The 22,576-nt window shown below is 33.5% G+C and overlaps 1 protein-coding gene and 1 pseudogene across 2 annotated transcripts in view; one reads left to right on the top strand and one right to left on the bottom strand.

Annotated features, from left to right (window-relative positions):
• LOC146722535 (uncharacterized) overlaps nt 1-22,576 on the bottom strand; it is a 92,360-nt pseudogene that overhangs the window by 36,837 nt on the left and 32,947 nt on the right. The window lies entirely within an intron of this gene.
• LOC114930622 (facilitated trehalose transporter Tret1-like) lies at nt 18,704-22,176 on the top strand. Its single transcript, XM_085484653.1, has 6 exons — nt 18,704-18,764; nt 18,932-19,222; nt 19,479-19,737; nt 20,932-21,218; nt 21,467-21,909; nt 22,087-22,176. Exons 1-6 carry the CDS (start codon nt 18,704-18,706, stop codon nt 22,174-22,176), a joined length of 1,431 nt encoding a protein of 476 aa, XP_085340779.1.

Below are 22,576 nucleotides of genomic sequence, written 5' to 3'. Positions count from 1 at the left end.
GCTATGCAATGTATATGGGTTGTAAGCATATATTGTATACACTGTATAGACTATATTAGACAAAAAACATTAATAAATATATATTTACGAATTTCATTTAGGAACTAACTTGGAATTATAGGCCTTGTCGAGTTTAATTCGTTTTAATTCAAGGTCCAATCTAAGCTGAAAACCGCTGAAAAACAAAGACGGTCGAGACACTGTATTTTCGTCTTTCATTACATGAGCCGTCGACATAGTTCGCACGCAATAATTAAAGGAAACCCCTCTGCGTTCATCTAATTAAAGCATGGTAATTATCAAAGTGAACTACGAGTCGTTACTTCTTCGTCTCTCCTTCGTTCCACGAAGACAAGTCGTCGATGAAGTCGCAATAATTATCTCAATCATAGCAACTATTTAAAAACAAACTAAGAAGAAAGGGGAACAAATTAGAAAGAAATATTTTTTACATATTATTTTCCAAAAGTTTTTCTAAACTTTTCTAATTAAGAATCCATTTTCGATTACGTAATTATACATATTGCAATTTTATTGGCACATGACACACGTAGATCGATGCATTTATATAGGAACGTCAACACAACCCTTCGACGTAGTTTCATATAGCAGTAAATTCAGAATTCATCATTCCGGCAGTAAAAACGAACTATCGACAAACTGTCGAGCAAGGGTGCGGGCCAGAAATCTCGATTACACACAGTGCACCTGATGCACACGTATGCACTCACTGAAATTCTACAGACGGTACTTTCGATCATGCTTATACTGCAAGTCATATGACAACGCAGCGATCAAGTAAATGCAAAAAAATAAAGTGCATGCACATGAAAAGCGAGTGTTAAAGGTTAACTGATTAAAATGTTGAGAAAATATCGTAAAATGTTGGTTGGGTCACAAAAATATATATCATGCGTAGAAAATATGTACTTATCTCTTGAAATAAAGCTTGCAATTTATTACAAATTTCTTTGCACGTCGAGAAAATTATTATTCTACTTGCATCAACTAAATGTTAAAATGCTTGCAATATATATGTAAATAGGAAAGAATATTCACCCATTACTCACGTATATAAAATAATATATAAAGATAAATGGAACAATTGTCGTGGTAAAACTTATGAAAAATGAGAGCTACGAAACATCCTAACTAGCGATGATCTATATATGGTATATAGACTATATATACTACTTTGTACATAAAATGTCAAAAGAGAAATAAATGTTCCGTTAGTGTGTACCTATATTCTTGCAGATATAGGGAAAATAAAATTGCGAGATAAAAATAGCGCAGGTTGAATTATTTATCCTATCAAATTAAAGTTCACTTTGCCAAAATGCATATGTTACAAATTTACGATGTAACACGGAAATAAACAAAAGCTTCCAAATGCGTACGTGCATGTTATTGTTTATAAAGTAATTTTCATATGAGGCAGACGAATACCCGCGAATCTAATCTGGCTGAGTAACAATCACGCCAGGAGTCGCGGAAATTCGCAGATGCATTTAATCCTCGACGCCATATTCGTCATGATATCTGACGCACGTAAAGTAAACAAGCCGGCTGCGGAATATAGATTTTGCGAATTTGCAACCCGCAAGAATATGGACTTGTATTCGCGGAATTATGTAAATTTCAGTAATTGGATCCCGGTCCTCCCGCTTCGCGTGCTTTGTTCGCAGAGACACACATCCGCGTGACATCGGGTGTATTAATGCGAAGAGTTTTATTCTTAAACGCCACGCAAATTCATTCGAATCTTGGATGATTAATCTTCGTTAAAAATGATTTATTTCCTTCCCCAACAAATTTGTTTGGCTTTAAACGTGTAACATTTTTTCTCCTTTTATTTACATTGCAAATTGCTCTTCAAATATAAAAAATATTTTATTAAAAACATTCTATAAAATTTGTAGATTAATACGGAAAACATGATTCATTTCAGAAGCTTGTATATATATTGTAAATAAATAATATATTTTTATTTTTTATATAACTTTGACTTTAATGAAAGTTTAATTTATAATTACAAAATTTAATATTAAATTGATATATTTATTTTCGAATCAAAAAAAATTTCGTTCACAAAATAGTATTCAGAATGTAATACGCTCTTACGCCATGTATAAATAAAATTTCGGTAATGCACGATCGGATTTGTAATTTTTTTCTCATTACTGATGAAAAACATGAATCGAGTATGCGAACTGCGAGATCTGCTATTTTACAATCGGCAAACCGCACGCCGGAGAGAGGAAAGGTATACCGAAAGCAAATTACCATTTAGACCAACTATCTCTAATTACTAGTGGCGATAGAACAATGCGCGGCCGTGTAATATTAAGGGATGGGCCGAGTAGTCGATGTAGCCCGAGAACCTATCCAAAATACTCGGATAACTGCGGATTCACGCTGCATGCGCAGAACGCTGGCTGTTCGATTTATCTTCGAAGAGAAGGAGGTACATTGCAAAGCGATTAGAAAGCAGAATATATAGTAGAAACGAACTGCTATAACGCGTTAACATTTAATGTCCTCCTACAAGAATTATATGGAGAAACTGGAGAAGGAGAATTATATATTATAATGAATTTCAGTAATGGCAGAATTCATATAAAAATGGAAAAAATATTGTATTATATATCTTATATATATATATATATATTAGGGTAGTCGTTAAATTGAACATCATGTTGGATGGTCATAAATCAGCTCCAAATGTAGAAAAAATAATTCTCTAATTTTTTCAAATTTTTATTTTCAGCCTTGAGTCTCCCTGTTTACACGTGTTATGTTATATTCTTATATCAGTTCATTTATTTATTCATTTATATGTTATTTAAATATTATTTATATTATATTTTTTATAATTTGAAAAAATACTTAATTTACTTCAGTTCTAGATGGAGTCAGCTGCAAAAGTAGTGAACAAAATTATTTAATTTTTCATAAAAGATAGTCACATAAATATTATATGGACTATTCCGCTATTTATATTATTTAACTATTTTATGTTATTTTATACTATATTTTCGGTATTTTCAAATAGGTTCAACTTTTTTTCACTAAAATTTCAAACTATTTACAACAAAAATTGATGACAGAAGCAGCTGCAGAACTGTGGTATTAATAAAATTATTAATAAAATTACATGCCAACAGGGAGACTCAGGACTCAAAATAAAAATCTGAAAAAATTAGAGATTTTTTTTTTTTCTACATTTAGAGCTGATTTACGACCATCCAACATTAAAATTTTGAAAAAACTTATATAACGACCACCCTAATATATATATTATATATCAATGCTTGATCAATGCTCGCGTTGTCTGACGTTACTTTCATTTCGCCTTCGTGCTGTCAAACACACATGTAATTGCATTGCTCCTTTCTGCGTGCGTATTGTTAAATTCTGTCTCCTTAAAGGAAGCTTTGCGCAGTCAAATAATACTATAGAGAGAAAGGACATACTTTTATTGAAATCGAAGAGAATGCGTTCGACGCATACAAAGAAGAGCGAAACTTACATTACTTTGATCAAGATAAAATCTAAAAATCTAAATAAGAATGCACATTTTGCGCGCAACTTATTGTGAAATTTATATTAAAATTGCTTATATTAAAATTGAAATTAAACATTCGCGTCTTGCTATCATCTGTACTACTCTATTCTGATGAATCTTTGGAAATGTTCCCGATCGAGTAATCAAAGCACAAAGCACACCTATTATCTATCAAGATTATCGGGACTGAGCAGTAAATAAACAAAACTGTTATCCCTTTTCTGTTCTTGTCAGCGGCACTCGGAGGGTGGCGAGCGAAGAAAAGGAAGAGCGTGTCGCGCATATATAGCAGTGAGTGGATGGGAGTTGGCAGATGCACTCGACAAGAGGGAAAGACGTGAAGAATAAACCCGTTGGACGAGGACAATACAGTTGCATAGTGTACAACCGTTGACAGAAAAACGCGACGCAAGAAAAGAACGACGATTACTAAAGTGCTATTTTGTAATAGCGCAGACGAAGCAGAAAGCGAATCCAGCTGCTCAATGATCTCTTACGATTCTATTTAGAAATAATATGTTATTTCTGTTTTACATTATTTATTGTTAGTGAATATTGATATTATATATCTCTCGTGATTTACAGTAGAAAATAAAATATCTAATATTTTTTTCAAATGTGCGTATCTATATTTCATATTTTTTCTTTATTAATGTAAAAATTATTAATTGAAAAAAAAAAAAACGATTTCGTATAGACAGACAGATGGTGGATGCAAGATACTATTCTCGAGAGTGAGCGCGAAAAGTAAATCGGTCACCAACGAGAACAGAGAGAAAAAAGACAGAATGGGTAAGATGGAAACAGGTGGAAAAGTCGACTCGACGTTGCGAATACTTTTTCTTCGCGCCTTGACTATGGAAAGACGTGAAACTCCTTCCGTCCTGGAGGAACAGCTGTCTTTCACTTTCCTCTCTTTCTCTCCTTTATATTGTTCTTTCTTTCGTTCAGCTTTTCTTCAATCTTTTCATTAGTATAGTTTCATTGTTCCCTTAAGTCGTGTGTTTTTTTCATTACATTTTTTTTTATTATTTATTCATAATTAATACGTATACTAAAATGAAGAGAAGGTTCTTTTATTCTAAAAGTTAAAAATGTTTCTTCGTAACAAGTTAATAGTAAAAGTAATAAACTTATCGCGCGCCTCGAAATGTTTACTTCGATTATTTTGCGATTACATATTTTCGACAAAAATCTGTCAAGTACAAAGAGCTCTAGGTAAATATTTAAGTAAATTAGAATTGATAGATTAAAATGCTTGTGAAATAAAATTAATAACGTTATACACAGAGTTCTACATAGATTAATTCACGTAGCAATTTTCAACGTTCGGAGAAGCCGAGGTAAACTAAATGAAAGACGGAAGAATTTGCTTCCGAAATTAATCACAGCCACGTGTCAAGCGACGATATAAACGGTGAACAATAAAGTGGAGAGCCGCGGAGCGAGCGAGGCTCAAAAGCAGACAGTACAACAAACAGAGCCGATTTAATCTGCGTTCTGCGCACGACGGTTAAAATGGACCACCGCCCAGCAGCCAGCTAGCCACCCAGCGGTCGTCCGAGCCAACTGTAGCGTGAAACCGCGATAATCTCGATGGCCATTTGCCTCCATTCTCATTCGCGAATTTTTCCGTCCTGCGGAATCTTCCTCCGCGAATTCATTCCAATTCAAACATTATCGCGCATCCCGCTCTCGGTATGTTAACTTCGGCGTGGCAATAAAATTACCATTTGTTATTTTACCTCGATAAAAAAAAAAATCAAATAATAAAATGTAATATACTCGTGCACGTGATACATCTAAAATAAAATTAAAAAAAAAAAAAAAGAGTAATACCACATATTTTTTAATGCGACACAAATAGACTCCGAGCAAAATGATTGCTTTCGAATTTTCCCGCACGTATGTACTCGTATATGATGAATTTTTGATTGAGGTAAACAGAGCGTACCTGGAGCCGCATAAGAGATTAAAGAACTTTCATATAATTCTTTCGTGATATACGACGCTTTATGTAACCAATTTTTCGTTCTGCCCTTCGACGTCGTCGTCCACGCGTAAATCGTCGCTTGGCGCGCGACGGAATAGTAAATTGCGCTACTTTAATTGTTGTTGCCCCGTTCGCCGTTGCCGATCGACAAATCACGAGCCGCGGATAAATCACAGCGATATGCCATTTAGGGGCGTGCAATCTCTCTCTCTCTCTCTCTCTCTCTCGTCCCTTTTTTGTTGTTCTCGCATTCTTTCGTTTTTTCCAAAAAGTTAGCGCTGCTGCACCGAATCGAATCGGGCGGGCAGCTGGCGCAACGAGAAAATGAAATCGACGATTCATTCAGATTTTTCACACAGAGACGAGATTTTCTTAAAATCGCAACAGTCCGGAGAGCTCTTCGAGAAAATATCGTCGATCGTTTCGATCAAATAAAAAATAGAGGACAAAGAAAGAAGATAAATAAAGACATAGCATTGCCGTATGATGTTGTTACAATAAAAATCAAAATATATTCTTCTTTCTTTTTCTCTCCGTTATGATATCACATCGATCGCTTCTGCATTTATACACGTATATTATGTCGAAACGAAATAATGAATAAATATACCGAGAATTTTTCTATTAAATTGAAGTAAACATTTAAAAGGTATACGAGAGAAGCATCATCCGATAATAATGTTAATGGTAGCGCGACGCATATGATGCGTCGAGCGATGAAGTCCGTTTGCGAAACACGTTAGATAAAAAGCGAGTTTCACCGGAAGATGCAAGCGGATGCAGTTTACCTCTCGTTTATTCGATAACCTCTCCGCGGAATTTACATGCACAATCTTCAACCAGACGCAATTCTCTCGCGTCTCTCGCTCTAACCGCTTTATTATGCAAAATCTTTCGTTATTTTCCATCTTTTTTCTTCGAACAAGTCCGGCCTCGCGTTACAGTCGTTTTCCTTCCGCTCGCTTCCGCGGCGATCGTCCTTAAAATTACGCTAATCCGCTGGTTTCCTGAAGCGACACGCGCGTGCGCGAAAATGTATGCTTCGCTTAACTTCTACATATGAAACTCCTCGCGAGAGAAACGTCAAGTTGACTTCCCGAATTAATTATCCCATTTCCGTCACCCGCAAGCTTCGTATCAACGACGAACAGAGAAGTAGGTATTTGAAACTGTAGAAATAATTATAGCGGCCCTCCGCGAAAATTTTGTTTGACTAAACTACCCGCATTTCATTACCATAAATGTCGTCTTTTGCGTATCGCATCAAGAACCACAAAAATAATCGACATATGACTTGTATATCCATAAGTAAAATTATTCAAAAGAAAAACAAATACGAGAAAAACGTAAAATAGTGCAACAATAATTTCTAATATCTGCGTAAAGGATAAAATCCTCTTTCGTTGCAACATTTTATTCGCTTGTAATCACGGTTAGCAAAAATACTTACGATATCGTTCGAGGTAGAGAACGGTGGGAAGATAACAGCACATGCCGTTATCTCCGTGTATGTGATACATGTCTGCTAATTAACAGATGAGCCTCCTGGTAGGTTGTGTATTCTCGAGTTTCTATCGGCTCAACTGGTGAAAGATTTCGCATTGCCACTTTGAGTAGATGAACACATTTCTCGCGACGACTCCCGATCGATCGGGAAAAGTTCTCGGCGTCTTTGATAGCAAAAAATCGGCAGTACAAAAGTCATGGCACGTATTCTCGAAACTTTCGCGAATTTTTTTGCAAGTTAGGTCAACGATCGTTCGAGAAATTCCGATGAATAGCTTTTAAAATATCGTTAATGCGGACGTTCAGATTTTAAAGCTTGACGTTTTTAAGCTCGTTCAAAAAACTTTGACATTTTATAAAATGTTAAAGCCTATTATAAAAATGTGTATGTATATATGTCAAATTAATCCTAATTGCAATCAAATGTAATATGTACAGTATAGATAGTGTCAAAATTTCAAATAATAAAATGCCACTTGATAAATTTTACACCATCATTTCTCTCTGTCCCTTTCTCTTTCTCTTTTCCTCCAGATACTGGATTAGAAAATAAATCGGTTTCTAGTTGCGACGGATTAAACGACTTATTCCATTTTCAGGGAAACAACGACGGTATACGTAATGCAATTTCGCGATACGCACAGATGCAACCACCGATGAAAAAAAAAAATCCACTGTAACGCGCGGGAGATATGCTCGGTTAGGTTCGCTCGGAGTGCTCAGATAGCAACAATGTTTCCACCAAACACTATTCAACGATTTCATCCAATTATATCTGCAAAGAGTATCTGCTACATGTTTGTATTAATCCTAGTAATTGGCAACAATATCAAAAATCTTCACGAATAATCTGGCAAACGTATACATTTTTATTTACAATTCTCTTTTCAATAATGCGTGGAAATGAATTTCAATAAATTAGAAGTAAAAAAAATAAAGAAATAAAATTAAAGTGTCAGAATATCTCAGATTGTTCACGATTTATATTTAACCGAAACGTGTATTATTGAACAATTGCGAGGAAAGCAAAAGTTAATTTCGGCGTTGCTCATCGAGACTGGCAAAAGACCGATTATGTGACGGTATGCCGGAAATGCCTGCAGTCAAGTGCATACATTCGACGTCACACGTAGCGCGCGTTGTCGCAAGTGTCTGCATCGGATGTACGCAATCGATTTTCGGGGTTACGCACTTGTCAACAGGTTAATTTCTCTGTCATGCCATACATGACTCGTTCTGTTTTTTTTTTATTATTATTTTTTTTTTTTTTAATAACTTGCTGACGTTACACATTTATGTTTAACAAATATTACCGAGCCCGGTTATATCGCAAATCTCGAGACGTATCTATAAAAATAGACGAAGAATATATTCCACGTTTATAATTGGTTATTTTATTAATAAGAAAATACACATAAAACCGACAGCTTTGCAAATAATCCCGTTTTATTTAACCTTCACCAAGACTAATATTACTATTTATCGATTGTTTCGGGCAAAAGGACTTGCGATTATAGAACGTTTAAAGAGGAATGTAAGTCATATATATTCTTCGGGTAAAATTGATCACGCCCTATCCCTCTTCGCGGCGCAATAACGTTAAATGGTGTCGGTTAACGAGTCACGTGAGATCGACATTATTCTTGCGGACACTTAAAGTATAGTGAAATATCGTTTCTTAACCGTTTCTCGGCATTGCGTGACATTTTACATAATACGCAACTTCTCCTCGACTGCGGATTATATTTTTTTACGATAGAATAAGCTATCAGTGCGTAACCGCGATAATATGTATTTCGATGTTCGATCCATTATCTTTGGAATCATTCGATTGTCTCGTTTGTAATTTCGACTGTGTTCAATGTCGGCGGAACACGGACGAACCATATTCTAATTATATAATTCCTATGGAAACGGTTTCCATTTCCATAATGAGCTTGCGAATGAAATTATCGGTCGTTACACCAACCGGGAACCAACCCGGAATTTGCATCACACCCCTATCTACAGCAGTCCGAGAATGACGATTACACCGAATGTGCCTTCCTCTATGGCTTGTTAACATCATTTCGCAATATCGATTGCGAGATGAGTTCGTTGGGAAGTTTGAAGCAATAAAGGCTATGTCGCGTATTTTCTGTAAAAGTGTATATTCTTTTAGAGACAAATTAAGCTCATTATTAAAACGTTTGACAAGGACGATCATTATTTATGTAAGAATATGTTACATTGCTATATTGGAACGAAAAACCGATAACGTAGAAAAATAAATAAATATTTACGCTATTCATTGTTTGTAAAATAATATATATCTGCGTTAAAAACTTTATACTTGAATATAATATTGTAAAAAAAAAAAAAAGAAGTTAAACAGAGAGGATAGCGAGTTTTTCTTACAGTTTTCAGGAGAGGAAACTCGACGCTACGAAGGAGCTCTCCAGTTATCCCGTGCTCGTACTTACGAGTTAAGAAGAATCTCGAGTTGCCGGAAGAATTGCTATTTATCGTAATGAAAAACGTAGTAGTACACGTAAAGGGGAAAACATAAAAAACAAGAAAGAATGACTCGCGAAGTCTTTACGATTTAAAGATGTATTTTTTGCGCCAAAACAATGATATTTTGCTTCATTCGCGCGCGCAATTACACCTTAAATGATGTAATGCAACGTGTGCCCGCGTAAACCCACAAATGAAATTACTGATACACATGATTGCCGAGCACCGTGTGACGATGCACGATGACGATGCTCGGCGAAAATTCTAACAGAGACTGAATCGGAGCAAAAAGCTTTGATATTGCGAACACGAAGGATGCAAGAAATTCGCTCATTCGTTCGTTGAATTAATTTTCAGTAGACTTTCTAGCGTTTCTTACACTGATATATACGTAAATAGAAAATTATTTCATTATTTTGTACTACGATGTCGAAATATGTAACAATACGTTGTGTGTTTCCATGAAAGAGGAATTTCTCTCGCAATAATCATGCTTTCGAGAATTTCGAGAGCACGTCACGACCAGTAATGTAATGTTCGTTCGTAGCGAACCTCTGATTTTATTACAAAAGTGAAAAATTACTCGACTCTTTTTATAAAATATCTATTTTTCACATTTTAAACTAACGTTTAAATTAGTGCGTTTAATTACCACGAGAATTATCACATAAAAATCTTTTTTAATATGGTTTAATCGAAATTACGATATTAACATTCACATACGTAGATTATTTCGACGTAGTTTACAGCATTGTATTTATGATGAATTATAAAACAAGTCGGGATTGAATTCGAACAGTATATTTTATCCACACAGATGACACTTTAATCACACGTGGTAAAAACCTTCATCCATCACATCAATAATCACTCCGTAATCCTGGTTACGTGCGATGCAGTCGCATGAAACACTCAATTGCTTAACAATTCAAAATAAAAATCACTCGGATGTTTCATTACCGATTATGATACTGAGAAAAATGTCATCAACGAATGTCTTGAAAAAAAAAAAAAAAATATACGATTACGAGAATTCACGTGTGATATCGCGGGACGACAACTGCTGAAGGTCGGACAGATGAACCGAATTCACAGTACGTTCCTGTCATCTGTCGCCCCGAAATCGCTTGAAATGACTCGCGTTAATGAGCGCGACAAATTTTGACCGAAAAAAAGTGTTGCGAAAGCACGCGTACGGGCTCGCATTCGCCCGCACGGAGCGGCACTAACCCGCTGACTGCCGGAGTCGCCCCTTTTCCACCCGCCACGACCCGTCAGCCCCTAACCCGGAGGCTATCCCCTGGTCCCCGCGCGGTCGACCTACCGCCACCCACTCACCCTGCGCCAACATCACCTACCCTACTACCATCACCTCCGCCGCCACCTTCGCGAAACCGCCACCGTCACCATTCCTCCCGTCACTAGTGTCTATTACCATGGTGATGTTGACCCGTTGCGCTCTTTACTCGTATCTCGTATATATGGAATTTATTTTCTTCCTTTTTTCTTCTTATGTTTTCATAAGACAAGAGCTAAGCCCTATAAATATCAGCTTCCAATGTTTTTGTTTTCATATCGTCATCGGAATTAGAATATTATTAAAACGCGATATTTTTCATTCAAAGCAGTTATTAAAAAATAATTAAAACATTCTTATATATTCCATCCTTGTATATAGAAAATGATAATTAATTAATATGGCTGATTAATAGGGCTAAGCCCTATAAATATCAGCTTCCAATGTTTTTGTTTTAATATCATCATTGGAATTAGAATATTATTAAAACGCGATATTTTTCATTCAAAGCAGTTATTAAAAAATAATTAAAACATTCTTATATATTCCATCCTTGTATATAGAAAATGATGATTAATTAATATGGCTAATTAATAGGGCTAAGCCCTATAAATATCAGCTTCCAATGTTTTTGTTTTAATATCGTCATCGGAATTAGAATATATTATTAAAACGCGATATTTTTCATTTATAAAGCAGTTATTAAAAAATAATTAAAACATTCTTATATATTCCATCCTTGTATATAGAAAATGATGATTAATTAATATGGCTAATTAATAGGGCTAAGCCCTATAAATATCAGCTTCCAATGTTTTTGTTTTAATATCATCATTGGAATTAGAATATTATTAAAACGCGATATTTTTCATTCAAAGCAGTTATTAAAAAATAATTAAAACATTCTTATATATTCCATCCTTGTATATAGAAAATGATGATTAATTAATATGGCTAATTAATAGGGCTAAGCCCTATAAATATCAGCTTCCAATGTTTTGGTTTTAATATCGTCATCGGAATTAGAATATATTATTAAAACGCGATATTTTTCATTCAAAGCAGTTATTAAAAAATAATTAAAACATTCTTATATATTTCATCCTTGTATATAGAAAATAATGATTAATATTATGCTATTTTTCGCTATCTGAATTTACTCTGTGAAAATAAAATCAACCTCTCAAAATTAGAATATTTTTCAGTTTTATTTTATTTTTCGCAATTTAAAAACAAATATGATGAAAAATAATTTTATAGAGAAAAACAAGAGAAAAATAAAATTTATAAAGAAGAATTATTTATCTCCTTCAAATTGCAGCTAACAAAGAAACATTATTTATCAAGTCGCTGTCTACAGATTGTGTGCCACAGTTTCATGATTTTTCAATTTGTGAATTTTTCTTTATAACTAAGTTAAAATTCTAGTTTATTCATTCATATTATTAATTCATTATTATAAGAAATACAGTATAACAAATTATATACACGCAAAAAATAATTTTCAAAAAGTATGTAACCAAGAAATTACAAAGAAACTATGCAGCTTCAAACGCAGCTGTTTTAAATAGCAAAAAAAAAATAGCGCAATGCAAAGACGGAAAAATGTCCTCAGCCTGGAGCTTTCATCTTTCTCATCGGCTGAGTCGAAGACTTTTTAAGTCCCACAGATCTCTCGAGAGAAAGAACGGATAAAACTGGCGTAGAACGGAAGATCTCGTCGGCCAATTTAATAACTTTTTACGCCTTATTACTCATCGTTGCGCTTAACCGAGTAGCGGTTGGAATAGGAAAATGTTCGCATGTAATACGTTCAACCGAGTACGAATAGACTGGGATTGGGAAGGAAGAGATTCGAACAGCGTGAATTCTCGTGGCAGCTAATACAGCGGAAGGAAACGCGTTCGTAAATTCACAGAACTTTTAAAAGTCGAGCATGTCTCTCTTCTAATTCGTTCGCACGAGGATGACGCATCATAAAGACGAATCGTTGACATGTAAAAAATTTGATATATGCGCGTATTTCTAAATGAAGAACTTCGCCTCTCACTTCATTAGATGAATTTGAGATTAAACATAGCATGAAGCGCTTTCTCTGTACTTGCATCGCGTAATTAATAACTTTATCCAACATTTTTTTATAGAACCTATTACAATAATAGGATCTCTCTTTTATGCGTTAATTTTAAAAATAAATTTAGAAATTGTCTATTAAATTTAGCTTTGTAACTTTTTTTAATAATTTTAAAAAGATAAACGAAATTTGATTTATTTATATTATATGGTTATTGTTTAATATACTTTTATGTAGACATACATGAGGCTGATATTTTTCTGATATTATTTTTGCATTACGATATTTGTTTACTATTTAACAATTATGTTTAAATCCACAAATTATATAGTTTCCTTGTAATCTTTTAATTACATATTTTTTGTGTGTATAATTTATTATTACTGTATGGCTTATATAATAATGAATTGATAATATAATAAATATAAATTTCTTCTCCTGTTTTTTTTTTTAATTAACTTATTGTTAGGCATAAGAGTTTAAGAGTCTAAAATTATTTATTACTGTTATAAGAAGACACATCTTTACTTCTACCACTAGAAGCTAAATTTTATCGTAATTTTATCTAGTGTAATTAACGAAATACATTCGATTGACGTGTTACATTAACATCACAAAAGTAGTGAATTAAGCGAAAGCGGAGAATCGCGCCTTCTGCGGTCCGTTTGATCACGATCATTTGACGATGGCACCAAAGAGACCTCGAGAAGCTCTCTTGCGATAAGATAGACAACCGGGAATTCGAGAAGGAGATGGAAAACCAAGGTAAGTGATTTACTCAAGCGGATCAAGAAACAAGTAAATCAATAGTACTGATCTTATCGTTTAACGCACGAGTTCTAATCATTCGAATTATATAAAATGCTACGCGCTTCATTATCCACGAGGCACAAATCATTAATACTATAATTTGATAAATCGTCTTTGTATTCATAAAGCCGTTTATTATACAATAAATACCGTTATAATATAATAAATATCGTTTATAATATAATTAACACATCAATTATTGTTGAAATCATCATCGACGCTACAATACTAAGAGAAAAGGAAAGATATATATATATATATATATATATATATATATATATCGTAATTAACAAATATAAATAAAATCCAACAATTAAACAAGTATATTGAAAGTACTAGCATCTGGCATCGCTAATATATATACTGCATTGGTAATTAAATAGTGCTTAATGAGAATATAAGAATTCAATAGTCAAAATATATTAACAACAGCAGATAATTACAGAAGCAAAATATAGAAATTCCGACATATATAGTTCAGTTTTCGATTAAAAATATATAATGTTATGCATTAATATTGATATTGAATAAAATACAAAGAATATACCCAGCAAACACCGATATATAATTGTTACATTGCTATAATAAAACGGAATATAACAGGTAATATAACGTGTACGTTACATGTAACATCCATGTTAGTTGTAATTTCCCCACTCATAGATGTAACATTTTAATATAACATATATTACATTGTAGTTATATTGTAATTATATACCAAATAGCACATTGATGTATTAATAAGTCAGTGCTATCTTGGGATATAATGACAATATATATACAATGTAATATATGTAATATTAAAAATGTTACATCTATGAGTGGGAAATTACAACTAACATATACGTTACATGTAACATGCTTGAGTATATAACATTTATATACTGCGTTTGCTGGGTAAAATGTAAAAGTAATTTAATACTATTAGTTTTTTATGTGCTGCATATCAAGTTTTTTGACGATATAGAGCGAACGTTACTAACGCAATTTAAATTCGTTTCGATTCGTCTTTGAACGATAATGTTTGCCGATAATGTTGGCGGAACACGCATTAAATCGTCTACCCGTACCGATCTCCGTAATACGACTGCGTCGCGGTAGATTACAAGCAATTACGTCGTCGTTCAGACGAATCGTAGGCACGTAGTTCGAGACCGACGCGGATCGGTTATATGTCGTTCCCGAGAGTAGTCCGGTGTAATCCAGGAACTTCAATATTTGATATAGCTAGATCCTGTATATCGGCGTGGGAGGAGAGAAGAGAATCTTCGAACTAGTTTCGCCATGTGCAACCTGATGACGTGCAAATTAGGTTACCTGCCCACGGGAATCGTATAATTGAATTTCGTCAGGTATGCTTATTACCGAACACACCTTTAGTCGAGTGGCAGACGACGGGAGATTTTCGCCAAGACTTTTCAAAGTCTTATCGTGTTGACGTATCTCTTTCTAGCGAGAAGCGAGTCGGATTAAAGTATAAGTCGATTAAAACGTTACGTTATGTAAAACCACCGCGTGCATCTGTTTGCGAAGAGAATCTAATTTGCGCAAACTTTTAGAATAATAATCGTATATAAGATCAAGTTTTCTAAATTCATAATTTACGCGCAGTTGGTTCAAGTTCAACGTTGGCAGAAACGTCGGCGTCGTTAAAACGAATTATTATTGCCTAATACTTGTCATAAAAATCCAAGGAGCTCGTACGTGCATTTTTAATAATTATTTAAACTTGTAAATAATCGTCATTCCCGGGCCGACCTGTTGGCGCGCAACATGAGTCTCCACTTTGTAAGTTACTTCTCTGCACAGGAAATCCTATGTAATTTACCGGCGCAGTATATACTCGTATATGCCGGCTTCATCTACTTAGGAAACATATTTAACGAACTCTGACCAGTTCCTACTTACAGGAAATATTGTAAGCGCGTGTCTGAGGTATTTCCCTATCTCATACGCAATTTTGCAGATAATTGGATGGGAAATTTGGAATTATTTTGCTTTGCGATTTAATTGCTCGAAATATTTGACATCGTGTTGTGCGTTATGGACAAATATTTATTCAACATTTTATCGAAACATCGTATATTACTCTGCCAATAAATGATTTTAATAGCAAAAAGCATCTACGCATGATGTATTAACGCAAATAAAGATGCGTAAATAATTCTACAAACCTGCATATTATTCTTATACGTCATATATATATATATATATATATTTTTTTTTTTTTTAAACATAATATTTATATCCGGAGACGAAATTAAGCGTTGATTGAATTTTATTCGAGCCGCTGAGTTAAGACGCGATAAATAACACCGGCAATTTCGCAAAGTCGAACAGCCGTCCACTTCTCGACAAGCGCGATAAATCGGATGGATCGATCCGATCAAACTCGAGATTGCCAGAAATACGACGGCGCAACGAAAGCAAGCGTCGCGATAGCGAGCAACGTAACAAAAATCGACTTTATTGTATTATAGTCCGTAATTACATAATGCAATATGCATAATGGACGTTTCACGAGAGCGCCGGGCGAACCTGGGCGTTTAACGACCACCGTCATCCTTCGGGCTGCACGAAGTGTACGGGCAGTGTCAAAGTGGAGGGCCCGAAGGAAGTAGAATAAGGCGGACGCAAAAGTGGGAGTGTCGGGGACCATAAACTCGTCGAGCACAGATAATGCCGTGTATATAGAGAAGCGCACTCTTCATCCTCTTCCGCGCCAGATGAAGTGGAGTCGCGACGACGACGACGACGAACAACGAACAACGAACAACGAAGTATTATACTACGTGGCACGAGGACGGGAGTTCTCCGAGACTGCGTTTCGAAAGCTATTATCCTCCAGTCGTAAGACTAGGGAGGACGGTAGAATCCCTCCGTGTGACGTAACCTTATTTCGTCCCATTTAAGTTAGCTCGGCTTTCAACGGCTTTCAACATCGCTCGACCAACCTACTCTAACTATGCGTCCGGAAGATCGTGTTGTTCTAAGATTCGCATCGCGACGCGCAACAGTTTTCAACCCCGTTAAATCGCTCGAAATAAGCTTACCGATTTTCACCATTAAACATAAGATATAATCTTAAACTAATAATCGATCCTCGGTTGCGGGATGAAATCTGCTTAATGTTCGTTACAGCGGCATGTCGGTTCTTTTCAACGGTACGCACAGAGTAATGAGAACAAGTACGGCTTTATCAGAATAGCTCTTTCAATTATATTAGATCAAAAGCAGCTGTGTTTTCACATTGTTAATAACAATGTTAAATTTAACGAATTTATTTATATTCAATGTTGTCGGTTCTAAATATAGGAGAATTAATGATAAAGAATCTTTCGAGAGAATTCTTTTAGAATTCGGCAAGAATTTAAATTATAATAGTTGTGCATCGTTACACACATGTTGGCAAAGTTTGCCGTATTGCACTAATTGTAAGTAAGATATTGCATAATACGTGGGATATTTTGTAATAATATCTTCATTCTTGTTTAAATATAGAAGATTGTTTCGTTATACGAAAAGTGAAATCACAAAATTACATTTTCTGAGAAACTTTGATGGCAACTTGCGAAATTAGTTTGCACAAGCAGAAATTAAAATTATAATTTATAATTCGAATAATTTGTATCGAACAAACGTGCTAGCAATTTTTGTGGTAAAACTATTCAAATGTTATACATTTAACGATTTGCTTTACACACAACGGTGCTGTCATTTTTTTTTATTATATTGGTACGATATGTACTTACAGTTGGGCTCTGAATACCATTAACAGAATCATTGCATTGTTACAAAGCTTAACACGCTTTTTTTGCAAGCCGATAAAATATCACAATATTTTTTTGGTATTCTTCTCGTTCAATATTCTGATATTTTCGAGCATTTTGTTTTAAAGCTTTGTATTTTATCAAAACTAAAATGGTAATCTTTTTACGCTCAAATTTTAGAAATAGTTATTCGTTATTATATCCGCTGTTGAAAAGCGACGCGATAAAGATAGGCAAATGTAATAATATATTTACATGAAATACATCATGCATTGCGTAAAAAATTAAAACGATTTAAATTACATTCATGCATAAATAATATTCTATTCATACGTAATCATATATAACTATCGTAAATGAATAAAAGAGTTAATGACATGAAATATAAATATGTAATTTGCGCGTGCAAACCAGGAAAATTTTGCGCAACAAATATACAACGAACATGTAATTCTATTGTAATTTTAAATTGTAAATGTAATTTTAAATATCAAACATTCTCTGCTTCACTGAATTTGGAAAAGCCTAAGCAGCACATCAAAAATACATCTACTATAAGAAAAAAAATATAAATCCATTATGTATATGCAACTATTTACACTTATGTCAAAATTTTCATTCTCATACCTATATAATTACAATATTTAGTATAATTAAAGTATTTAGTTTAAATATTATAATTATACAAATACGTTAAATTATTAGATATTTCATAATGGCTGCTTTATCATATATCATAGCAAAATCCAGTAATGTCACTATTCGAGAATGAATATTCCCGAATCAAACTTATATTATCGACAGATGTCAGAATCGACTCGTCGCGAAATCGACATCGTCGAAAAGTGATTTTCGCTACTAACTAGATGAAAAATATTCGCGCTGCAGCTCGTATAAAATAAACAAATACCGACGAATTTAATTAAGTGACAGTTAAATCGAAAATAACCATAATCTGCTCTTAATAATCTCCTTAATCATAAACATATTTTTGAAATGAATTTCTGTATGTCAAAGTTAAATGTCGCACGCGTCTAATTATTTCTTTGCTTCAACACAATATATTTAATTGTAAGAATATGAATAACTGCAAAAATAGAAATGCGATAACAATTCTCTCTAATCTTTTACATTTTTATTAGGTACTCTTATAATAGGTGGAAACAAAATAATAATAATAATAATAATAATGTCAAAGACGTACGAGGCTTTACTTCAATTGTGGCCTCAATGGCTCGCTACTATAATAGGTTAGTCAATTCTTTGAGAGATTTATTTATATTCCAATTTAATTTAAGGCACAAGATTTTTGCATTCTTAAAAAAAATTAAATAAAATTCCATATATTTTTCATCAAATTAACAAAATGAACCGAATGAACTTGTGTCCTCCTGTACAACGATATATTATACCGTAGTGACCCTCTTATGCGTCAGTATTGGTCTCTCAATCGGTTGGACATCGCCTTATTTAGTGCAATTACTCGACGATGATACGCCGTTTCCCATAACGCATGAACAAGCGTCGTGGATAGCTTCTCTATTACCACTCGGACGTCTGTTTGGTGCTACCATCGGATCTCTCTTCGTAGAATATCTTGGCAGCAAGATGTCTGTATTGTTAACTGGATTGCCAATAATTTTCGGATGGATTTGCGTAATTTGCGCCAATTCCGTCACATGGCTGTACATCTTCCGAATATTTTCCGGTAATAATGTTAGTTATTAATTGTCAGCGCTTATATGCAGAATAAATCGATTCATCAATGCAATTTTTCGCAGGGCATAATTGTATTGTCTTTTATTTCCGTATTTAAATTCTGTATTTAAATAATCTTTCTCTTTTCATTTTATGTGAATTTTTCAAACTCTCATTGAATTTATCGTCATGTGCGCTAATATTTTTAAAAATGATTCCAGACCTCTGTAAATTTATCTAAAGTTATATCACTATGCACTAATCAGGTTTATCATTGGGAATGGTGTTCAGTTGCTATCCACTTTACATCGGTGAAATTTCGGCGCCATCGATTCGTGGAGCTTTAGTAAGTTTGATTATCAACGGAATGCCCTTTGGCATTCTCTTCGGTAATATAATGGGTCCCAATATGTCAATGATGTGTTTCGGAATCATCAGCTTAATATTGACGATATGCTACATAACTATCTTCTTATTTTTGCCACGGTCGCCGCATTATTTTGTGCGACGCAACGATATGGAAAGGTAAGTGATTTTTTTATAATTGTTATAATTATTTCACAAATTTGATGTTCAAAGTTATATTCGAACTTTATTATTTAATGAATTATGATTAATCTTGTGTTCATAAATTTTTCGACCTAATATTAATATCTTTAATGCGTGATTGATATGACAAAGCGAGAGAATAAACGTTCATTTAGATATTTAGAATGATGAGTTTAATTCGATAAACGTTTCGTAATGATAATATTGTAGGTATTCAGTAATTATATATAGTATATTGTACAAATTATCGGTTAATTTAATTCATAAATTAATTACGCGAACTATATGCATATAATCAGCAGAGTAAATATATATATATATAATTACTGATATATATATATTGGCATTTATGTTTATCTTTGATATTGTCATTGTTTTTGAAGAAAGTAGTAAAAAAGAAAAAAATAATTTGTTTTGAAAAAGTATATTTTACGAATAAATTATTATTTTAACTTAATATTTTTTCAGATTTTAAACTTTTCGATATTTAAAAAAAATTTAAATACACAATTCTTCGAAAAATCGAGAAAAGTCAATTATTTTCGATATATCTTTATATAACAGTATACGATTACGTAATAACGAAAGACGTGAATATATTACGAGAATTATTTCACATTTTATTTTGACCTATATACATATATATGTATGTATATATATATTCGTATTCCGATTAATATCCGCATTTCGATTATCTTTCTTTTTATACATATAATAATAGAATAAATTTATTCATGTAAAAAAATAGCCATATTTAATCTTTCATCGGTTGTATCGACTATTAAAATTTAATTTATATTAGCAGTTAATTTAAATAATGAGCCAAAGCGAAAAGAAAGCAATCAAAAAGTCATAGAATTTTTTAAAAAAGCAAATTGTTCAACTCATTATTAGTTAAATATGTAATACTGTTAGATGTAGTTTGAGCTGTAAAAAAGTAAAAAAAACTAGAGATATCGAGAAAAATATAGAGCACGAGAAAGAAAATAATTACATACTGCTATCTACTTTATATAAGTGTACCTATGTAAAGAATAGATTCATCAAAAAATAGTGATGGTTTAAGTAGAATATTCTGTATATAATATTCTAGATATGACTATTTGTAATAACTATGTAAATTAAAATATCACTTTCTTCATTTCTTATTGCTTACTATCACAATTCCAGAGCTGAGAAAGCACTTGAATGGTATTTCCGAAAATCCGACATAAGAAGCGAGTTGGAAGCTGTAGAGCTTTTCGTAAAGTCGACGCATGCAGTGACTATAAGGGAACGATTGAAGCACATAAAAATGCTGAAAAATCGCCGTGCTTTCACGATTATAATACTACTGTTCATGTTTATGCAACTCAGTGGACTAAATACTATTATATTTTATATGGAGATTATTGTGAGAAAGGGAATGATCACGTCGATCGCACCTTCGTCTGTAGTAATGATCGTTAATTCGATTGGTACGTGATTGATTTCAATATCAATAATGCCATTATTATCTCAGTTTTATATGATCTTGTTAATTCATGGAATACATGAATATTGTGTATGTATGTATTTAAAACAATCTGATCCTTAAATTTAAATGAATCTTGCCACGTGTATTTAGCATAACAAACATTAATCTTTTAAATTTGATTTTCATCCGTTTTCAAATAATAAGAATAAAATAATGAGATCGTTTTTCCTTCATCCAATTATGACACAGGTATAATTTTCGGTTGGTACGGCGCATACGCCATCGATCGTTGCGGTCGTAGAAACCTGCTAGCGATCTCATCTTCCGGTGTGATAGTCGGCATGCTATCACTAGGTTTGCACTTTCTTTTACTGGATCTCGATTACGATCCCGGTGATCTCGAGTGGCTTCTCATCCTGTCGCTGATAATATTCATGTCGATGTGCTTTGGACTCGTGCCGGTGCCAAGCACGATGCTGAGCGAATTGTTTCCATCCGATCTCAAGAGCATGGCTGGATTCATCGCCAGCATCACGTCGGCTATTTTCGCGTTTATCTGCACAAAAAGCTATCAGCCAATTGCAGATATCATAAGCGAACAGTATATATTCTGGATTTACGCTGCGATCACTACGATCTGTCTGGTGTATTCGGTTACTTTGGTGCCAGAGACGAAAGGGAAAACATTGCAGGTGAATTTATCTCCTATATGATCATTTATCATAATTCTATTTGTGTATGTGTAAATTTACTTGGACATATTAGTAATAATTTATTAACTGATGGTTTATACATTATTATGAAACATAGAAAGTTTTATCTTAAATTCGATGCAAATGTTTCATATTAATTAATGGTGATATTAATAGGAAATTCAAGACATGATGGCTGCGAGAAATACTACTGAAAGGTCACGTCGAGAGAATCGTGTTGAAATTGAAGATACTTCAGCAAATTGAATTCTCTAGAAATATTCAGGAAATAATAAGTAATACAAAAATAAAGATCCAATTACGAAAAATATGTATGTGTTTTATATAACGTACTTTTGTAAATAATATTGCAAATACAGGTATACATATATGCTTTCGTTAATATTGTAGACATCGCTAGCATTCATTTACATAAATATAAATGATTGCAAAAATAAAAGTTGATAGAAAAAAAAATGTCTATAATGTAAAAAACTGATTATAATGACTGAATTGATTTAGCAAATAAATTTAAAATTAAACTATTATAATGTTTGAAATCGTGAGAAAAAATAAAACTGTCTGAACAGAAAATGTAAATAGTTATATTTTGTTCATTGATAAATATATTTGGATTCACAACCGCGTGACGGTTTATAATGAGCAA

The sequence above is a fragment of the Nylanderia fulva genome, unplaced genomic scaffold (genome assembly GCF_048542155.1).
Source record: "Nylanderia fulva isolate GAGA-0341 unplaced genomic scaffold, ASM4854215v1 Scaffold30, whole genome shotgun sequence".
Lineage (NCBI taxonomy): Eukaryota > Metazoa > Arthropoda > Insecta > Hymenoptera > Formicidae > Nylanderia > Nylanderia fulva.
The sequence above is the reverse complement of the archived record's forward strand: the minus strand, read 5'-3'. Positions and strand labels throughout refer to the sequence as shown.

What these genes read in the sequence shown, in the direction of transcription:
- LOC114930622 (XM_085484653.1), top strand. Translation starts at nt 18,704, where the DNA reads ATGTCAAAGACGTACGAGGCTTTACTTCAATTGTGGCCTCAATGGCTC. An exon ending in CGACGCAACGATATGGAAAG is followed by an intron (nt 19,738 to 20,931) that starts GTAAGTGATTTT and finishes TCACAATTCCAG; the next exon opens with AGCTGAGAAAGCACTTGAAT. An exon ending in AATGATCGTTAATTCGATTG is followed by an intron (nt 21,219 to 21,466) that starts GTACGTGATTGA and finishes ATTATGACACAG; the next exon opens with GTATAATTTTCGGTTGGTAC.